At 45.5% G+C, this 17,309-nt stretch overlaps 2 protein-coding genes across 3 annotated transcripts in view; both read right to left on the minus strand.

The window, feature by feature from the left end:
• Positions 1–2,088, minus strand: part of LOC108936734 (uncharacterized) — a 54,611-nt gene extending 52,523 nt beyond the window's left edge. For both annotated transcript variants that reach the window (XM_029258208.1, XM_029258207.1), the window contains exon 1: positions 1,847–2,088. In XM_029258208.1, the coding sequence (XP_029114041.1) occupies positions 1,847–1,940 (94 nt within the window). In that variant the 5' untranslated portion in view covers positions 1,941–2,088. The remainder of the gene's footprint in view (positions 1–1,846) is intronic.
• Positions 2,089–9,152: 7,064 nt separating this feature from the next.
• Positions 9,153–11,458, minus strand: LOC114912171 (uncharacterized). Its single transcript, XM_029257707.1, has 2 exons — positions 10,747–11,458; positions 9,153–9,325 (listed from the first exon to the last, which is right to left on the minus strand). Exons 1-2 carry the CDS (start codon positions 11,401–11,403, stop codon positions 9,209–9,211), a joined length of 774 nt encoding a protein of 257 aa, XP_029113540.1. The 5' UTR covers positions 11,404–11,458; the 3' UTR covers positions 9,153–9,208.
• Positions 11,459–17,309: the final 5,851 nt, after the last annotated feature.

Here is a 17,309-nt window from a genome sequence, read left to right on the forward strand (position 1 = left end):
CAGTACAAATAATTTCATGCTGTAAAACAGTGAGTTGTAAGTTTATAATGCAAGTATTAATGTATGTTACAATACTTATAATGCCTTCCTTATTGCAGTGTCATTATATAATAAATGTAGTATTTTAAAACTCAGAGAACTGTTCATGAACTACAAATAAACAGAAGAATAAAAATTTTGTAAATTATTTGTCCGAAGGGGGTATCGCCCTACACTCCTTGTATCTCAATCCAATCACATTAAAGACAACATGTCCCCAAATTGCATTGTACTTCAGACAATAACACAAAAAAATACATACTGACAAATGGGAACATGTTGTCCTTAATGTGATTGGACTGAGGGCTGATACAAAAAATGTGTTGTTCCATGTTAAGACAATGAGCTGTTTGGGAAAGTGGCTTGTCATTAATGTAATTCAGGTTTCGGGTCCTCTTATATAACTGCAAGAAGATCATTAACAATTCTTGCGGTTATCCGTTCATAGCAAGTTTGTAGCGCTTCGCCATTTCATATGGTCTTTTTTAAAACATATTTTCTATTGATGTACAGAATGTTCTAGAAGCACTTAGGTGCTGTGTATGATGGCATTAATAAGCTCATACCACTGATGATCATTCAAGCTCATCCTAACCCCAACCCCCTCAGCGGACCCCCGGCAGTTTGCATACGGTCCCAAGAGCTCAATAGATGACGTCATCGCCACCACCCTCCATCCGGCCCTCACACACCTGGACGAAAAAGACACGTACGTTCGAATTCTGTTCATCAACTTCAGTTCGGTGTTCGACACAATCGATCATCCCTCAGACTGGCGACCTCAATCGGTCCGGATGCGGAGCAGCATCTCCAGCAACGAACGAGTCAGCGCACCACGGCCTGTTCACTCTGCTGACTCACGACTGTGTTGCAACGCACAGCTCAACCCACAGGTTCGCTAACGATCAGCGAGGAAGGAGGACGAGTCATCTTACAGAGAGAGAGGAGGTGCAGCAGCTAAAGGATCACCGGTGCAGAGCCAACAACGTGTGTCTGAACGTAGACAAAACAAAACACAACACGTGGTTGTGTCTTCAGGAGAGCGCGGACGGAGCCACCGCTGCGGCTCCTCCGGCGCGGAGCTCGTCAAGAGCACCAAATTCCAGGTGTTCACCTGCCAGCCTGGTCCTTAACCTTGGTTCTCGGTGTTCTGTTGTCACAATAATTAAAAACCCCACTAAATACAGAGAGATAAAAGCCAACCTGTACTCTATAATTTCAAAAAGAGCCGTTTGTGGAGAAATGATTCAGGCTGCGCGCGGACTCAACATCCGGTTCGTAATGGCGATAATAAAACGGTTTTGTACGTCAATAAACCACACACCTGGCTTTCGATAAATGGATTAGTTTAGAAAAATTGCACAAATATACAGAAGAATTTGAAAAAGAAAAGGAGTCGTTTGTGTCAGAAATCGAGGTGCGCGCGACACCATTTCCGGTTATAACGCGATAATGATTTTTACAATTTAATAATATTTAAATAGGAACAATTTACACTAAGAAAAAATTAACAGTACAATCTCAATATATTATTTTTTTCTGAGAAATTGACTGGCGACTCATCGTCTCAGTCCTAACGAAGTCGATTTTCATTTGCATTAATAAAATTAATGAAAACCTGTAGTATTTACAGTACATAATTATAAATAAAGTGGCGTAGAGAAAGAGATTTAAAATGTAAAATTAGGGCTATTTTGTTGCAGAAGCCGCATGATGATGTTGCAACTGCTAAACGAATGTTAATAAAATGATGAATTATGATATGAGTGAGAAAAGAGGACGATGAATCATCGGATGATAAACTTACCGAACGAGAGAGGAAACTGGGCCCAAAACACAAGAAGGAGACACATGATGATAATCATGATGTGCGGTGTGTGAGAGCGGCGCACGGAGCCCATCTTCACACACTCGTCTCGTTCATCACCAAACACACACAGACACACCAGATATAGTACTGCAATATGAAGGGAAATGGAGCGGCGTGTCACTTGAAAGCGCCGCCTTTCCGTGTCGAAGCGAAAGTAAAAGTGAGTCTCGCGCCGCAACACGGAGTGACGGACGTGTGTGTGTGTGTGTGTGTGTTTGTGTGTGATAACAGAACACGAGCACTGCAATCTCTTTGATTCTTGTCCACAGTGATGAGGAGGATGATGATAATGACCGTTTCTGTGTTATCAATATGCTTTGAACACTCTGTACTGTGGTCATCATTTTTTACATGATGTCTCTTCTGGAGTTCTGTATTTGGTGTTTTTAAAAAATATTCGTTAATTAAAACTCACACACACACTGACTGAAACCGCTTGTCCCAAGCAGGGGCGTGGCAGACCGGAGCCTAACCTGGCAACACAGGGCGCAAGGCAGGAGGGGCAGGGGGACACATCCAGGATGGGACACCAGTCCATTGTAAGGCACCCCACGTGGGACTCGAACCCCAGACCCACCAGAAAGCAGGACCTGGCCAAACCTACTGCACCGCTGCACCCCCCAATTAAAATTCAATAAAGTCTTTAAAAAATGCACACAGCATGATTCCATTGTACAGCGTTTATTAGACAGGAGGGTGCAGCGGGGGGCAGTTAATTAATAAAATAGAACTTACTGCCAGATGAAAAGCCAAATAAGTACCATACCAAACCGTTTCTGTTACCTCGCCAGTACCGTGGGAGTTTGGGGGAGAGGCGGATTCACTGTAAGAACCCGTTATGGAATTAGGCCTCAGGAGGCAGGACTGAAGAACAGAGGTGTTATTATATCTGGGCATATTTCAGATGCGCACACACTCCCCAAAGGTGATACTGTCTCCTCCACTCCGCAGGATCTTCCCATCTTCCAGTTGGGCCCCATCCCACTGGTCCCACAGGTGAACTTCCTCTAAAAATAGGAGGTAAAAAGGGGACAATGATAGCTGGTTTAATATTTCCAAAAAATTCTTAATCCTCTGACATTTAATGTTAAAATCTTTAAACTATCGATCCGCAGGCTGAGGTTCGAGGACATTGTTTGCGCTCAGCCTGCTGGTACCTGTCCATTCTCTGGTGGATCAGCCTCCTCCTTCTTCCCCTGTTCTTCTTCCACAGAAGTGTAGGACCTTCCTTCCTACATTTTTGAACCTCTGCCAGGACAGGGATCGGGACCATTACTGGAAGGTCCTCCCCTTCTCCGGAATCTTCTTCTGTCCTTCAGTGCCGTCTCAGCCTCTGATTCCACCTCCATCTCTTCTCTACTTCCTTCTGCTAGACCCTGTGTCTCTGTGTCTCCTTCACTGTCTCCTGACAGGATGTCCAAATAGGAAGGTTTGTTGTCCAGTTCCAGACCGTTTTCATGTCATCACCTGTGTGCCCCTGACCTTGGCACACCTGGCACAAAGGAAGCTTCTCTGGATAGAAATGATTGATTATTTGCACCAGTATTAAAATACTCCAGTCCACCACAGCTGTCCAACATTATACCGCCTCATTCCCCTCTATTTTCTGTCTCCATCATCCACTTGTAGGCTTGTCTGTAAGTGACATCTGCATCTGCAAGACAAACCAACATCTCTTGGAATACAGATCACAGGTGTCACACCCCCGACGTTGGATGGGTTGAACACAATTGCAGCGCATCAAGGAGACGAAGCATAAAAGGGCGGTCCAGCCACACCAGTTCGCAGAACTTCACTAGAGCTGCTGGTTCCCCCTGCAGCGTGTTGTGCTGTGCGCCATATCTCCTTGTTCCTTTGCCAGCCCCTTTGTTCCCGGTCCCTTGTTTCATCCTCGCCTCCCTCGGATCGTGTCTTTTGGCTTTCTGACCTTCGCTTTTGTCAGTTTTGGATTTCGGATTCTGGTTTGCCCCGGTGATGACGTTTGTTCCTCGGATGACCACTGCTTGTCCCCGACATCACTTCTGCCTGCCCCTTTGGTTTTTGGATACGGGATAAACACCTGCTTCTGGGTCCAACGATTCCTGTCCGCATGTTGTCTCACCATAACAACAGGACAGTACAGCTTTCCCAGAATACCCACTATTCCCTTTGTGGACAGAGTTGTCTCCTCTTTTGTTGCAGGCATAAATTTCAGAATAACCATATATCTTTGAAAAAACAATGTAGTTGATTTACTAAAACACAAAATACCTTGTCTTTATACACTTAGTTCAGTTCACACACACACACATTTTCAGAACCGCTTGTCCTGTACAGGGTTGCGGGGAACCAGAGCCTACCCAGCAACACAGGGCGTAAGGCCGGAGGGGGAGGGAACACACCCAGGACGGGACGCCAGTCCATTGCAAGGCACCCCAAGCGGGACTCGAACCCCAGACCCACCGGAAAGCATGACCGTGGTCCAACCCACTGCGCCACCACACCCCCCTTTCTAGTTCAGTTCAGTTCAGTTCAACGCAATTAAATGTATTCTTAGAGAGCCCTGGTCACACGGTGACACACAGCGCTGAACTAAAGATCAGAAGATAGGTGATCATAAGAATAATAAAAGGTTGACTTTACGTTATATTATTAGAGGCAAGGGCTCATTAGGGAAGAGAAGAAAAAAAACTGGCGGGGTGTTCCAAGCACCAGTGGCTGATCACCCCTCCTGGGTATTGTAGATAGAAAAGGACTTTTTCAGATTACTTAAACAGCTATTTATAACATTACTATAGTAATTATATGGTAATAAATTGATGAGTTCATGTTCCAGTTCACATATTCAGGTTTTGTCCACATGCAGGTCCACCATAGCACACAGTCATCAATTTCCATCAACATGGAGTGCAGGTATTACTCCTGATATGAACGTTACAATGGGTGATATTATTTGTAAGCATTATTTAAGTTTTCACTGATATGCTGATGACGCTCAATTATTTGTTTACCAATCTGCTTTACCTATTTAAAATTATGGATGAATAATACTTTTATTTATGGCGGGGTGCAGTGGATTGGACCAGGTCCTGCTCTCCGCTGGGTCTGGGGTTTGAGTCCCACTTGGGGTGCCTTGTGGCAGACTGACGTCCCATCCTGGGTGTGTCCCCTTCCCCTCTAGCCTTATGCCCTGAGTTGCCGGGTTAGGCTCTGGTTCCCTGTGACCCTGTATGGGACAAGCGCTTCAGAAAGTGTGTGTGTGTGTGTGTGTGTGTGTGATACTTTTATTTATCTCTGAATGCCAGTAGCACAGAGGTAAGGGTGGTGGGGCTGAAATTCTTGACACAGTCACATCAGTCTTTACCACTTATGGACTGAGCATCGGCTATACAGAAAGTGTTAAGAATTTGGATGTTTTGTTGGATGGAAACTTGTCATTTGTGTCTCATGTTGCTACATTTACTAGGTCTTGCTTTTAATATATATAGCTAAATTAAGGTGATTTTTACATAGACAGGATGCTGAGAAATTGGTTCATGCTTTTGTTTTAGGTTAGACTGTTATAATCCTCTGTTACTGGGCAGACCACCACATCCCTTAACATCTGGACTCCTTCAACACCTGTGTCAGCATCGTTTGTTTGGACAACAAGTTAACCCAGCAGTATGAACCCCCAGTACCTGTCAGTGGATTGCCAACTTTCTAACAGGAAGAAAGCAATACGTGAGACTGGGCCCTCATCTGTCCAATCCAATGTCCATCAGTACAGGCATCTCCCAAGGCTGTGTTGTCTCACCTCTCTTGTTCTTATTTTACAAAAATGACTGCACCACCACAAATAAATAAACCAACATCGTAAAGTTTGCAGACAATACAACAATAATAGGCCCCATCTCCAACAGTTGTGAGACCATGTAGCATTGTAGTGTGTTCACCGTAACCTTGAGCTCAACACCATCAAGGTAGAGGAGGTCCAGGTCAACTTTCATAGACAACCTCCTGCACACCCCCTTTGGAAATCAATGGCCAAACTGTATCTGTAGTGGAGTCATTTAAATCCCTGTGGACCACTTTTACCAACACTTTGAAGTGGGACAAGCACATCACCATCATCAGTCTCCAGCTGAGACTGTTCTTTCACAAGCTCAGGAAGCTCAGCATCTCACACGACATTCTGATGAACTTCTACTCAACCATCGTTAACAGTGTTTTGCCCACCATCTACTATCCCTCACCTCCACACTCTCCTAGACCAGGCTACCATCAATAAATCCCACTCTTCCCAGCAGTTACCTCTTCCCCAAACTGTCATGTCAGAAGTGGGACAAGTCCCTCACACTTGGACTTCATGTCATCTCCACAAGTTCTTTCATATAACAATTCAGCTACTGAATCAAATGATGTGCACCTTCCCTACCACTTCTGGTCATGTCCTAAATCTTGTCAATATTTACACTGCATCTCTTAACTGCACTCCTCTTTGCACACTGCAGTCATCATCTCCAAACTGTTCTCAGTACAACTGTGATTTGCACCACTGCTTGGGTTGGCAATCCTGATGTTGTTTATTAGTACATGATGACTGTTTGATATATTGTTATTGTTGTGTATATTTTTAACATCTTGTCTTTCACTGGCTGCAAATTGTTATAATGTTTCATGTTTGGTGCTGAACCACAACTAATTCCAGTATGATCTATACTGACAGTAAATGGCTCTGAGTTCTGAATAATGTATATAAATAGACATTGCAAATATACCCCTAAAGTTACCACAATGGGAGCCAAAGCACAGTAAAGTGAACCATGAGGGAACTTTCCACACACAACTGAAAAGACAAGTCTGTTCCTGATGAATTTATACTGAACTCACACACAAATGGGTATCAAACCATAAACCTGAGTTACTTGTCTCTCCACAACAGGGTAAAAAGCGCCTGAAGGGAAAAAAATAAAGAGTCAGAAGAAAAAAACACGAGAAAAGGTACAATGTATCCAGAGCAGTGAAAACACAAGTACAGTGAGTAATGTTTCTGTCTCACGGCACCTGGCTGGTGCGAGAGGACGTGGGTTCAAATCCCACTCAGTCTGTGTGGAGTTTGCATGTTCTCCCTGTGTCTCTGTGGGTTTCCTCTGGGTGCTCTGGTTTCCTCCCACAGTCCAGTCCATGGTGTTCAGGTGGATTGGTTGCTCAAAATATCACCCATAGTGTGTGTGTGTGTGTGTGTGTGTGTGTGTGTGTGTGTGTGTGTGTGTGTAAGTGATAGAGAGAAGGTGTGTCCTGCTGATGCATGGATGAGTGACTCTGTAAGTAGTGTATCTAGCAGTGTAAGTCACCTTGGTCAACAAGGTGTGGGCTGATAACACTACACAGTGTTCCCTGGAAATGTCTGTAGAGAAAAATGTTTGCTAAATGTAAAACATGGTATTAGTGAGTCTTAAAGGTGCAATGTGCCCAGTTTTACCGAAGCCACATCATTCAGAGATGGAACAGCAGACACATCGCTGGAAAAACTCTAAGTGTGAAAAGCCCTGCTGCTTCCACAGGTAACCACAGTCATGTACCACACCAAAGACACACCTTTAGTCTATATGAGTAGTTACAGATTTACCTCATTTACCAGGGTAATAGGCTCTGGACAAAACAATTCTACTTTGTGGGTGGAGCAATGAGAGGGCAGTTTAGAACTTTTTATGATTTCGTTATCAGAGCAAACAGCACAATTTGCTTCCAAGGAACCATCCAGAACGTGTGAGGAGGAGCCATCCACAGAGGGAACAGTGTGGGTTGAGCAGCGGTCTGTTGCCTGATTTACGGTCGTGAGGTTCACCATCATGTGGACGGGGCAGCACTGTATCCGGGTTCACAGGTGGACAATATTAGAAATATTAGTCATATGAGAAGCAGACAATAAGGTCAGTTCATAGGTGGTAGTGTGAGAAGCAGACAGGTTCTGGGAGACACAGTGCAGGAGAAGAGTCTCCACTGCATGAGGAGCCATGAGAGTCAGAGAGAAACCAAGAACCAGAGAAGAAGAAGCTTGAACTGCCACCTCAGCAGCTCTGATATCTGTTACACAGGATTGAAGTCCAAGTACAATCAGGTCTGAAGAAGAGCTGTAATAAACCGCAGGGTCATGGTGCCACTTGCTGAGTCATCACTGCTTGTGCAAGGCTTCTTGTTTCTGGAGAAAGCAGAGTGAAGTGTTTACAATAATGAGGAAGGGCAAGGCGGAGCAGAAGCCAGTGCTTGTTTAGGAAGCTCAGAAGATGCAGTAGATCCTTCAGAACACTGCAATGGGTCAGGGCAGGAGGCTCTACTGATGTCAGCACAGGTTTGGTCTGAACAGCGAAGTCCAGCACCTGCAGTGTGCAGTAACCAGATATCCTAAGAAAGAAAGGTTTTCATATGTCTCAGTGCAGGGACAGAATCACCTTCATCCTGTCTTGGAAGAATTAGTGAGTGATGCCTTCAATAACAGGGCCAAGCTACTGGATTTTCATTCTAAACTTCATGAACTTTCTCTCCCAATGAGTCACCAGCACAAGAGTGTCTGCCCTACAGCTGTCCAATGAAGGAGAAGCAATGAAAAGATCACCAAAAACTGTCTTGCCTTCCTCCTACTGCCATGAAACCTCTACAGCTAATACTGAATGCTGCTGCTGCTGCATGAGTAGTGTTTGACTCACTGAAGCGTTCGCATGTATCTCCTCTACTCGTTTCTCTGCGCTGGTTTCCTATAGCTGCCCGGATCAAATTCAAGACTCTGGTTATTGTCTACAAATACATCAAAAGAACTGATCCCAGATACTTACAAGACTGGATCAACTGCTACACCCCAACCGGACCCCTTCGCTCATCAACTTAAGCTCACTTGGTGGTCCCGAGCACGAAAGGTAAAGGGCGGAGGTTCTCGGTTCTGGCTCCGTTGTGGTGGAATGACCTCCCCCTCTCACTCATGATGATCATGATGATGCTCGGATCAGTCCTTTACAGAACCACTCCTGCAATGTAAGGTAAATGTTCATATGTATCTCCCCAAAAAATAAATAAAAAACTACTAAGAAGGTGATCAGGAATCATAGCTATTCTGGTAAAGCTTTATGCAACTACTTGTGTGATGAACATCGGCGCATATGGTGAAGGAAACTTACTGTACTTTCGTATCACACATATGTATCTATGGCTCTCTTTCTCCTAATATAATGAACACATTGTATTTTCTATGAGATGTATGTAGCTTTGGAGAAAAGCACCTTTTAGATGAATAGATGTAAATGCACATACTGTATTGGGGTAGATCCTCCTGAAAACGCAACATCAGGTCTGATGCTGCACCTCAGTCCCACCCTTGACCCCCAGACTGGTGCTGCCATTGCTGAGGTCTCTACGAAATCCATAGTTTGAGCTCCAACTTCCTGCTTTTATTCCATGTATCTAAAATGGAGAAGAACCACAAGCTAGACTTCCTCAATGTTCTCAACCTCCCATCCCCCCCAGTGACTTTCACTTGTTGACCCAGCAGCACTTCCACATTCTCACCCTTCATTCTTGAATGCCTAGGAAACAGCAGTCTGAGTCTTTCCAGATCTTCACCACTCTTCTGCTTTGACACTTACATTTATTTATTTAGCTGACACTTTTCACCAAAGCAGCTTACAATGTTAAGGTCACAGTTTTTTACATGCTTACAATCATTTACTCATTTATACCACTGGGTAATTTTACTGGAGCAATTTAGGGTAAGTACCTTGCTCAAGAGTACTACAGCTAGAGGTGAGGACTAAACCTGTAACTTTTAGGTCCAAAGACAGTAGCTTTAACCCTTACACTTCCAGCTATCACCTGACTTTTGCCCTTCACTCCAGTTTACTACACTCAGGACAACAGACATTATACTGTCAGCTGTGCTACTGGTGTTGTGGAATTGTATTAACACAACACCACACAGCTAATAAAGTTGTATTCAGCAGATCACTGAACAGCAGTTACATTTATTCACTTATCAGGCACTTTTCTCCAAAGCAACTTCCAATGAACTCTATGGAGTGTTATCAGCCCACACACCTTATTCACCGCAGTGACTTACACTGCTAGATACACTACTTACAATGGGTCGCTCATCCATACATCAGTGGAACACACACACTCTCTCTCTGTCACTCACACACTGTGGGGGAACCTGAACAGCATGTCTGTGGACTGTGGAAGGAAACCAGAGCACCTGAAGGAAACCCACTCAGACACAGGGAGATCATGCAAACTCCAAACAGACTGAGCGGGGATCCAACTCACATCTTCTCACACCACCCAGGTGCTGTCAGACAGCAGCACTACTTACTGTGTCACCATGCCACCCCATGATCAGACTTGTTCTCATGGTTGGGGATGGGCAAATGGTCGGTCAATCAGCAAACAGGACAGAAGTGAGGAGCTGAAGTCGTGGTCAAGGAACAAGGCAAATGGTCGTTTACCAGAGGGACATGGAGTGGAATTGGGGAACGATAACTAACAGGGGGTGGAGTACGTAAGGCAAGGTAAGTTTGAGGGCGCAGAGGGGACGGTTGTCTCAAGAGAGATTCCGCAATTGGGGTCCAGTGGTAGTTTTTGTAGCCAAATGCTCCAGCTGAGGTCAGGTGCTTAATCGGGGCCAGGTGCAGCTGGTTGAGATGCTGGTGTAGTTGTGACAGTTCCCCCCTGCCTCACAGGGGACTTTTGCTGCCCTGTGACCCCTGGAAGGAGGGTGACCTCTGGGACTGGGTGTTGGCCGGACTGGATGGTTCTCATGGAAGTCGGCGATGAGGGACTGATCCAGGATGTTGCGTTTTGGAATGCAGCTGCACTTCTCATGCCCATACCTTTCCCAGTTCACCAGGTAGCACAGGATCCCGTGTTGGTGCTTGGAATTCAGAAGGGCACAGACGGCGTAGGCTGGTGCCCCATCCACCTCCACAAGAGGGGGTGTCGGGTCTCCTCAGGACACCTGGATCAGGGAGGTGCTGTAAGGCTTGAGCAGGGAGACATGAAAAATGGGACATATACGTAAGTGTGGGGGCAACTGCAACTGGTAAGTGATGGGGGTGAGGTGTCGAAGGATCTTGTATGAGCCAGTGTAGCAGGGGCTGAGTTTTCCGGAGGGAATCTTGAAGGTGGATATCACGGGTAGATAGCCACAACCTTTGTCCTGGTTGGAAGGTCAGGGTGCGGCGATGTTTGTCGGTCTGCTGTTTGCAGTGGTGGATACTTGGGCAGGTGCTCCTGAACCTCAAGCCAGGCCTCTTCGCTTTTCTGCAACCAGGAATGAACAGCAGGGACATCAGAGGAACCAAGGTGCCATGGGAACAGGGGAGGTTGAGGTTGATACCTGAGGAGACACTGGAATGGGGAGAGACCTGGAAGAGAAAACTGTGGGCATACTCGGCCCATGGCAGGAACCGTGCCCATTGGTCCTGTAAATGTAACATGCTCAATATTTGAGGACCAGAAGTGGCTGCTGTGTGCAACCGCGCTGCCATTTTGTTGCCAAAAAAATTTGAATGTTTAATTAAAAATGTATATTTCCCTTTAGAGGGGGTGCGGTGGCACAGTGGGTTGGACCACAGTCCTCCTCTCCGGTGGGTCTGGGGTTTGAGTCCCACTTGGGGTGCCTCGTGGCGGACTGGCATCCCGTCCTGGGTGTGTCCCCTCCGGCCTTACGCCCTGTGTTGCCGGGTAGGCTCCGGCTCCCCGTGTGTGTGTGTGTATTTCCCTTTAGTTCCAGAGACCAACCAACCGGATCAGAGAAGGACCTGAATTTACAGGCCAAAGGCCCTTCATTAGTACTGCAGCTAAACAAAACACTCTAACACTGTCCCTGATGTCCCTGTCATGACACCATACAGAGACCAAACAGGCTATTTACAGACACACACACACACACACACACACACACACACACACACACACACACCTCCATTGGCAGGTGGGGGAAAGCCACTAGCACTTGGACCCCCGTAGGGTTTTTTCTCCCTTGCCTTTCAGGTCAGAGCTTTTATGTCTCCTTTCCTCCGTGGGCAGAAGACTCACTTATACTGTATAATAACATAGTTACCATAGTAATTTAGTGTACAGCCAACCTTTTATTTGTATCTTGTCTCTGACCCCTTGTTCAACGTTTCGTGTCACTGTGTGAAAAGAGCTTTATAAAAATACACTGAACTGAATGTCCATCTTCTGCTGCAGGACCACTGAGCGTGGTATTTACCCCGGGTTCGAGGAGTAGAAATGAGCCGGCAGACTTTACCGAAGTCAGGGGTAAATAGTGCTGTGAGACCCGCTGGGGAGAACTGTGAGCTCAGTCAATGTGCTACACGTCTTTCTGTGTCCCTCTGTGTCTCTCTGCATCCCTCAGAGCTCTTCCAAAAGTCACTGCTGATGTTCACTCCTCCAGTGGCTGGAGATCAGTCCTCCCTGCTCCAGCCTCTCAGTGTGGTCAAGTCCTGCTCAGCACCTTCCTCAGCACCTCATGTTCATTGAGAAAGGAAGCTTCACAGCGTGTGACCAGCAGGTGGCGCAAAGATTGGAGCTGCTGCCCTGTGGGCTCAAAAAGTTCGAATCCCTTAATCAAGGGACTTACCCTAAGCTGATCCAGCAAAAATGACAGTGCTGTTACTGTGGAGAAAGGTGCCAGATGAATGAAGAGGTGTAACTGTAGTTGGTCTGAAACAGGAAGTGATGGAGTTCATGTGGGGTATTAATAAGTAGTTAAAGAGTCAGTGGCAGGTCTGTGTGTCAAACTGGGGACAGTCTGTGGTGGGAACTAATCCCCCCCCCCAGCAGCACCACACCGAACCATCACCTACAGCCCACGGACCACAGCAGTTTCCCAGCTCTGACTTTAACTGTAGCGCCCCCTGGTGGCTCACTCTGTCCACCTGTCTGTCACAATGTCTCACTGTCACATTTTCTCCGGTAGTTTTTGGAAAGTTTCTTCCCTCGGGGCTTGTCGTAGGTGGATTTTGTACATGTGCAGTGGCGTGCATCAGTCAGTGCTTATAAATTTCACTTGTGTTGCATCCAATAAAACTGGGGAAAAGTTTGGACTTGACCTTGTTGACAGACACACACACTTTCTGAACCGCTCGTCTCATACGGGGTTGCGGGGAACCAGCGCCTAACCCGGCAACTCAGGGCGTAAGGCCGAAGGGGGAGGGGACACACCCAGGACGGGACGCCAGTCCGTCGCAAGGCACCCGAACCCCAGACCCGCTGGAGAGCAGGACCCGGTCCAACCCACTGCGCCACCGCACCCCCCTGTTGATGGGTATCCTTTGTTATTTTCTTGACCTCTGAGTGTCTAGGCGAACCTGCAGGAACACTCAGTTCCAGTAACAATGTGTTTCATGTAAAGATCTTTTAGAAAGTTTTTTCATGACCACTGCTGATTGGAAATCTGATTCAATTGTTTTTACATTTTGTTTAGATTTTAATTGTGCATAATATTAAATTACTTGATTCCAATAAAGTTTAAGTTAAAAACAAAACTCTGGAGATGTGACAGTTTTCCAGTACATTTTTATTTATTTCTTTATTTTTCTGTTAAGTCGGCATGGTTTACTAAAAAAATACATGTGCAGTTGTGTACAGGACTCTGGAAACAGTGCAGTGAATTTGTAGCCTACATTTATTTAGTTCTGTTGTTCATTAACAAAAACAAACAAAAAACTTTGTTCAGTCGTTGTCGGCTGGTGAATCAAGCAGCATTTTAATTTTTTCCTCATGTTCGACCGCGACTGGACCGTTGAGTTTTGAGCCTTGAGGAATTTTTTTAGTATTTACTTCAGTATCTGTCATGTCATATTTTTATTGGTAGGTGTGTCCCCTCCCCCTCTGGCCTTACGCCCTGTGTTACCGGGTAGGCTCCGGTTCCCCGCGACCCCGTATGGGACAAGTAGTTCAGAAAATGTGTGTGTGTGTGTGTGTGTGGTTTTATTAAATCATTTTACTGTGTATATTTTAGTGAAGGAATCAGGGATTTAATGGTTTTCTTTCTAAAGATTTAAAGTGATGGATGGACAGATATTTACTGTCAAGTTGCACAGTCTGCGGTTCCAGAAATGTCCACCATGATCCGTTACAGAGAACAACAGAGACACATGTGTTTGGGAGCACATTCCATTCTGTGTGTCCCTGTGGGCCACTATACTGTGTCAGTGTGACCTGTGACACACACACACACACAGCACATGCCTTAGGGTGTCCCTGCCATCTCCAGCTTCTCACCCTGCACTTCTAGGAGAGATGCTGAAGCACCACAGTCCTCTGCTGGACCAGCTGTTCCTGAAAGTGGATGGATACATTAAGCAACACACACACACACACACACACACACACACTTTCTGAACCGCTTGTCCCATACAGGGTTGCGGGGAACCGGAGCCTACCCGGCAACACAGGGCGTAAGGCCGGAGGGGGAGGGGACACACCCGGGACGGGACGCCGGTCCGTCGCAGGGCACCCCAAGCGGGACTCGAACCCCAGACCCACTGGAGAGCAGGACCCGGTCCAATCCACTGCGCCACCGCACCCCCCATTAATCAATGCAATGTATTTATTGCAAATAATAATGTGTTCATGATTGTGACTGAGGATGATGATCAATAGTTGTGAAAGGCAACTAAAATAATGAGAGCAAACATGACATTTACTTTGTAAAGAGATTGGAGGTGTCTGTCCTTAGTTACCATCAAACATGTACTGATTCATTCTGTAAAAGTGGAGGTTCACAGAGTTCCTTGTCCATCCTGTGATTCCATCTGTCCGCATTCTATTCATCCTGATCAATGACCTCACGGGACCCTTCGAATGACCAGTAAGACTGCTACCCGATCGTCCGCCACCTTTCCTCACCGACGAGATCATCACAGTACCTTTGACATGCTGTCCTTCAGCTTCCTCCTCTTCTTCTACATCTTTGTTCTCATTTGTCACAGTATCCTGTCCATTTGGTTCCAGTCGCATATCCTCATCGATCACTTTATTAGGGCTGCAGACGTACTTGCTGTTTCTCTCAAACATCTTTCTTTTCTCTTCACCACTTATCTCTGTGGGACACGAGGCAGCAACGGAGGAAATCAACAATTATTTGAAATTTATTTAATGCAGTGCATCTATGCAAGTTGACACAAAGCTGTTGAAGTCTAGAAATAAATCTCAGAGGATTTAAAATAAACCCCAGCACTACAGGAGGAATGAATATGATGTAATAATAGCAGGGAACGGTTGTGGATCAATGTATCACTGTCCTCTCTGGATTATGATCCCATTATTTAAGAAAAATCTGTGTTTTTAACAAATGTCAAGTGCAATTCTTAAATATACACTAACATTTTTACTAACTGCATCTTTTTTAATGAATTTGTGACATTACAGATGATTAAGGACAAGACACTTGAACACAGAATTACTTGCAATTATAACTCCTTGTTTGTAAACGCTGCCCTTGATCACAGTCATGATCACAGCCAAACTTGAACACGAACAGCACTTGATCGCGTTTTTTACTCTTAGCACATTTATGATAAATAATGCTTACCAAACACTGCCAAATACTGAAGGCACCAAAAATAACAGAGAAGCAGAAAACTGAAGGATCACAGATACAAAGACAATCAGTGTCACACAAGAGAAAGTGACTGTGACCCATCAGAACTTTACCTGATGAACATGTATCTCACCTGACCAGAGCGAACACTGCGTTACCTCGGAAACACTGCAGCAGTTTTGCTTCCTCATCCTCCTCTCCAACTCCTTCCATCTCATCAGCAGCAGATTTTGGGCTTTTCTGTTGCAGCATCTTGTTCTCATCTATCACATTACTGGGGCTCATCGTTACCGTGTTCATTTCTTCGAAAATCTTTGTTTTTTCATTAAGTCTTAATTCTGTGTGACACAATAAAGTGTGAGATGTCTTTGGTGTAAAATCAACTGCATGAAATACACTCACTGAGCTTTAATGGTGACCTCAGAGTTCCAGGATTGCAGGTTTCGGTCTCTTGCTGGCTGTGCCTGTCTGGAGTTTACATGTTCTGTCCGTGTTCATGCAGGATTCCACCCACAGCTTAAAGACATGTTTCTGAGGTTAATCTGTATCTCGGTCACCCTCAGCACACATGAGCGAGTGAGTCGTGCCGCCCTGTGATGGACGTACCCTCCCTTACAAAGTACCCTTCCTCGGTCACTCAGATCCTGTGCTGGATGAGTGGGTCCTGAAAACGGACTCATTGTACTACAGTATATAAGGCCTTAGTTTTCTTAAATATATGTATCTCTGTTCAAATTGTGGAAACAATGTTGTAGGTTTTGTTCTTCTGGATTACACCGCGTATGGGAATCCAGAAGAACAAAACCTCCAGTCAGTTGACTATAACCGCAGAAGCCTACGGTTTTTGAAACAATGTTGTAGACAAAGTTTTTCTCTCCCTTTCAAATTTTCTTTATTATTGCAGCTGTTGACAGTTTGATCAGATCTTTTTGGTAATTTGTGGACAATATAAATGGATCCTGAGAAAAAAATGTCACCACTGTTGTTTTATGTCGTTTCCTTGGTGTGAAAAATAATGAAATGTCATTATAAGTGTGAAAAAATAATTGCTTCTTCATAGTCAGTTATAGTAGTTTTGTCACCTTTAGCTGTAATGACTGCAACTAAACATGGCTGTAGACACTGATCAAGGTCTCGCATCACTGTGGAGGAATGTTTGACCCACTTCTTAGTGCAGAACTGCTTTAGTTCAGCAATTGTTACAGGTTTTTGAGCACAAACAGCACTTTTCAGCTCTACAGACCTACTGCATAAATAATATGCTAATTTACCCTTCAAATACGGTAAAAATGTACCTGTTAGGGCATCCCTGCGGCGCACGCAGTGAACTCCAATGATCAAACCAGAAACAGTGGCAATAAAAGCAGCAGTAACAACAGCAGCAGCAGCAATAACTGCACCACTACCATGAGATGAGTGTCCTGGAAAGGGGAGAAGGAAGGTCTCACTGGTCCAGGTGCTCGACAGGACAGGAACAGGAACGGGACCCTAAAAAGGGTCTAATGATGGAGTTAAAGGGGCAGGTGAGGTGCTCACCTTTAAAGCAGCGTTCGGCAAGAAAGGCCTCACTGCTTTTCTCACTCACAGGGTTCTTCACCACACAGGTGTAGGCGGAGTCAGAGCTCTGATCCCTGCTGATCTCTAGTCCTATTGGCTGTTCAGTCCAGCTCATTAAAAAATCATTAGGCCCCTCCCACCGATACTGTCCCATCTCTCCTTCGCTGTGACAGCGTAGAATCCCTACAGAATCCCTCTGCTCACACTGCACAGTTGGTCGGGTCACAGCGTCTACACAGGATACACACAGGTGAAGAGAGTCACACACCAGGGGGCGCAGTA

The sequence above is a fragment of the Scleropages formosus genome, chromosome 14 (genome assembly GCF_900964775.1).
Source record: "Scleropages formosus chromosome 14, fSclFor1.1, whole genome shotgun sequence".
Taxonomy (NCBI): domain Eukaryota; kingdom Metazoa; phylum Chordata; class Actinopteri; order Osteoglossiformes; family Osteoglossidae; genus Scleropages; species Scleropages formosus.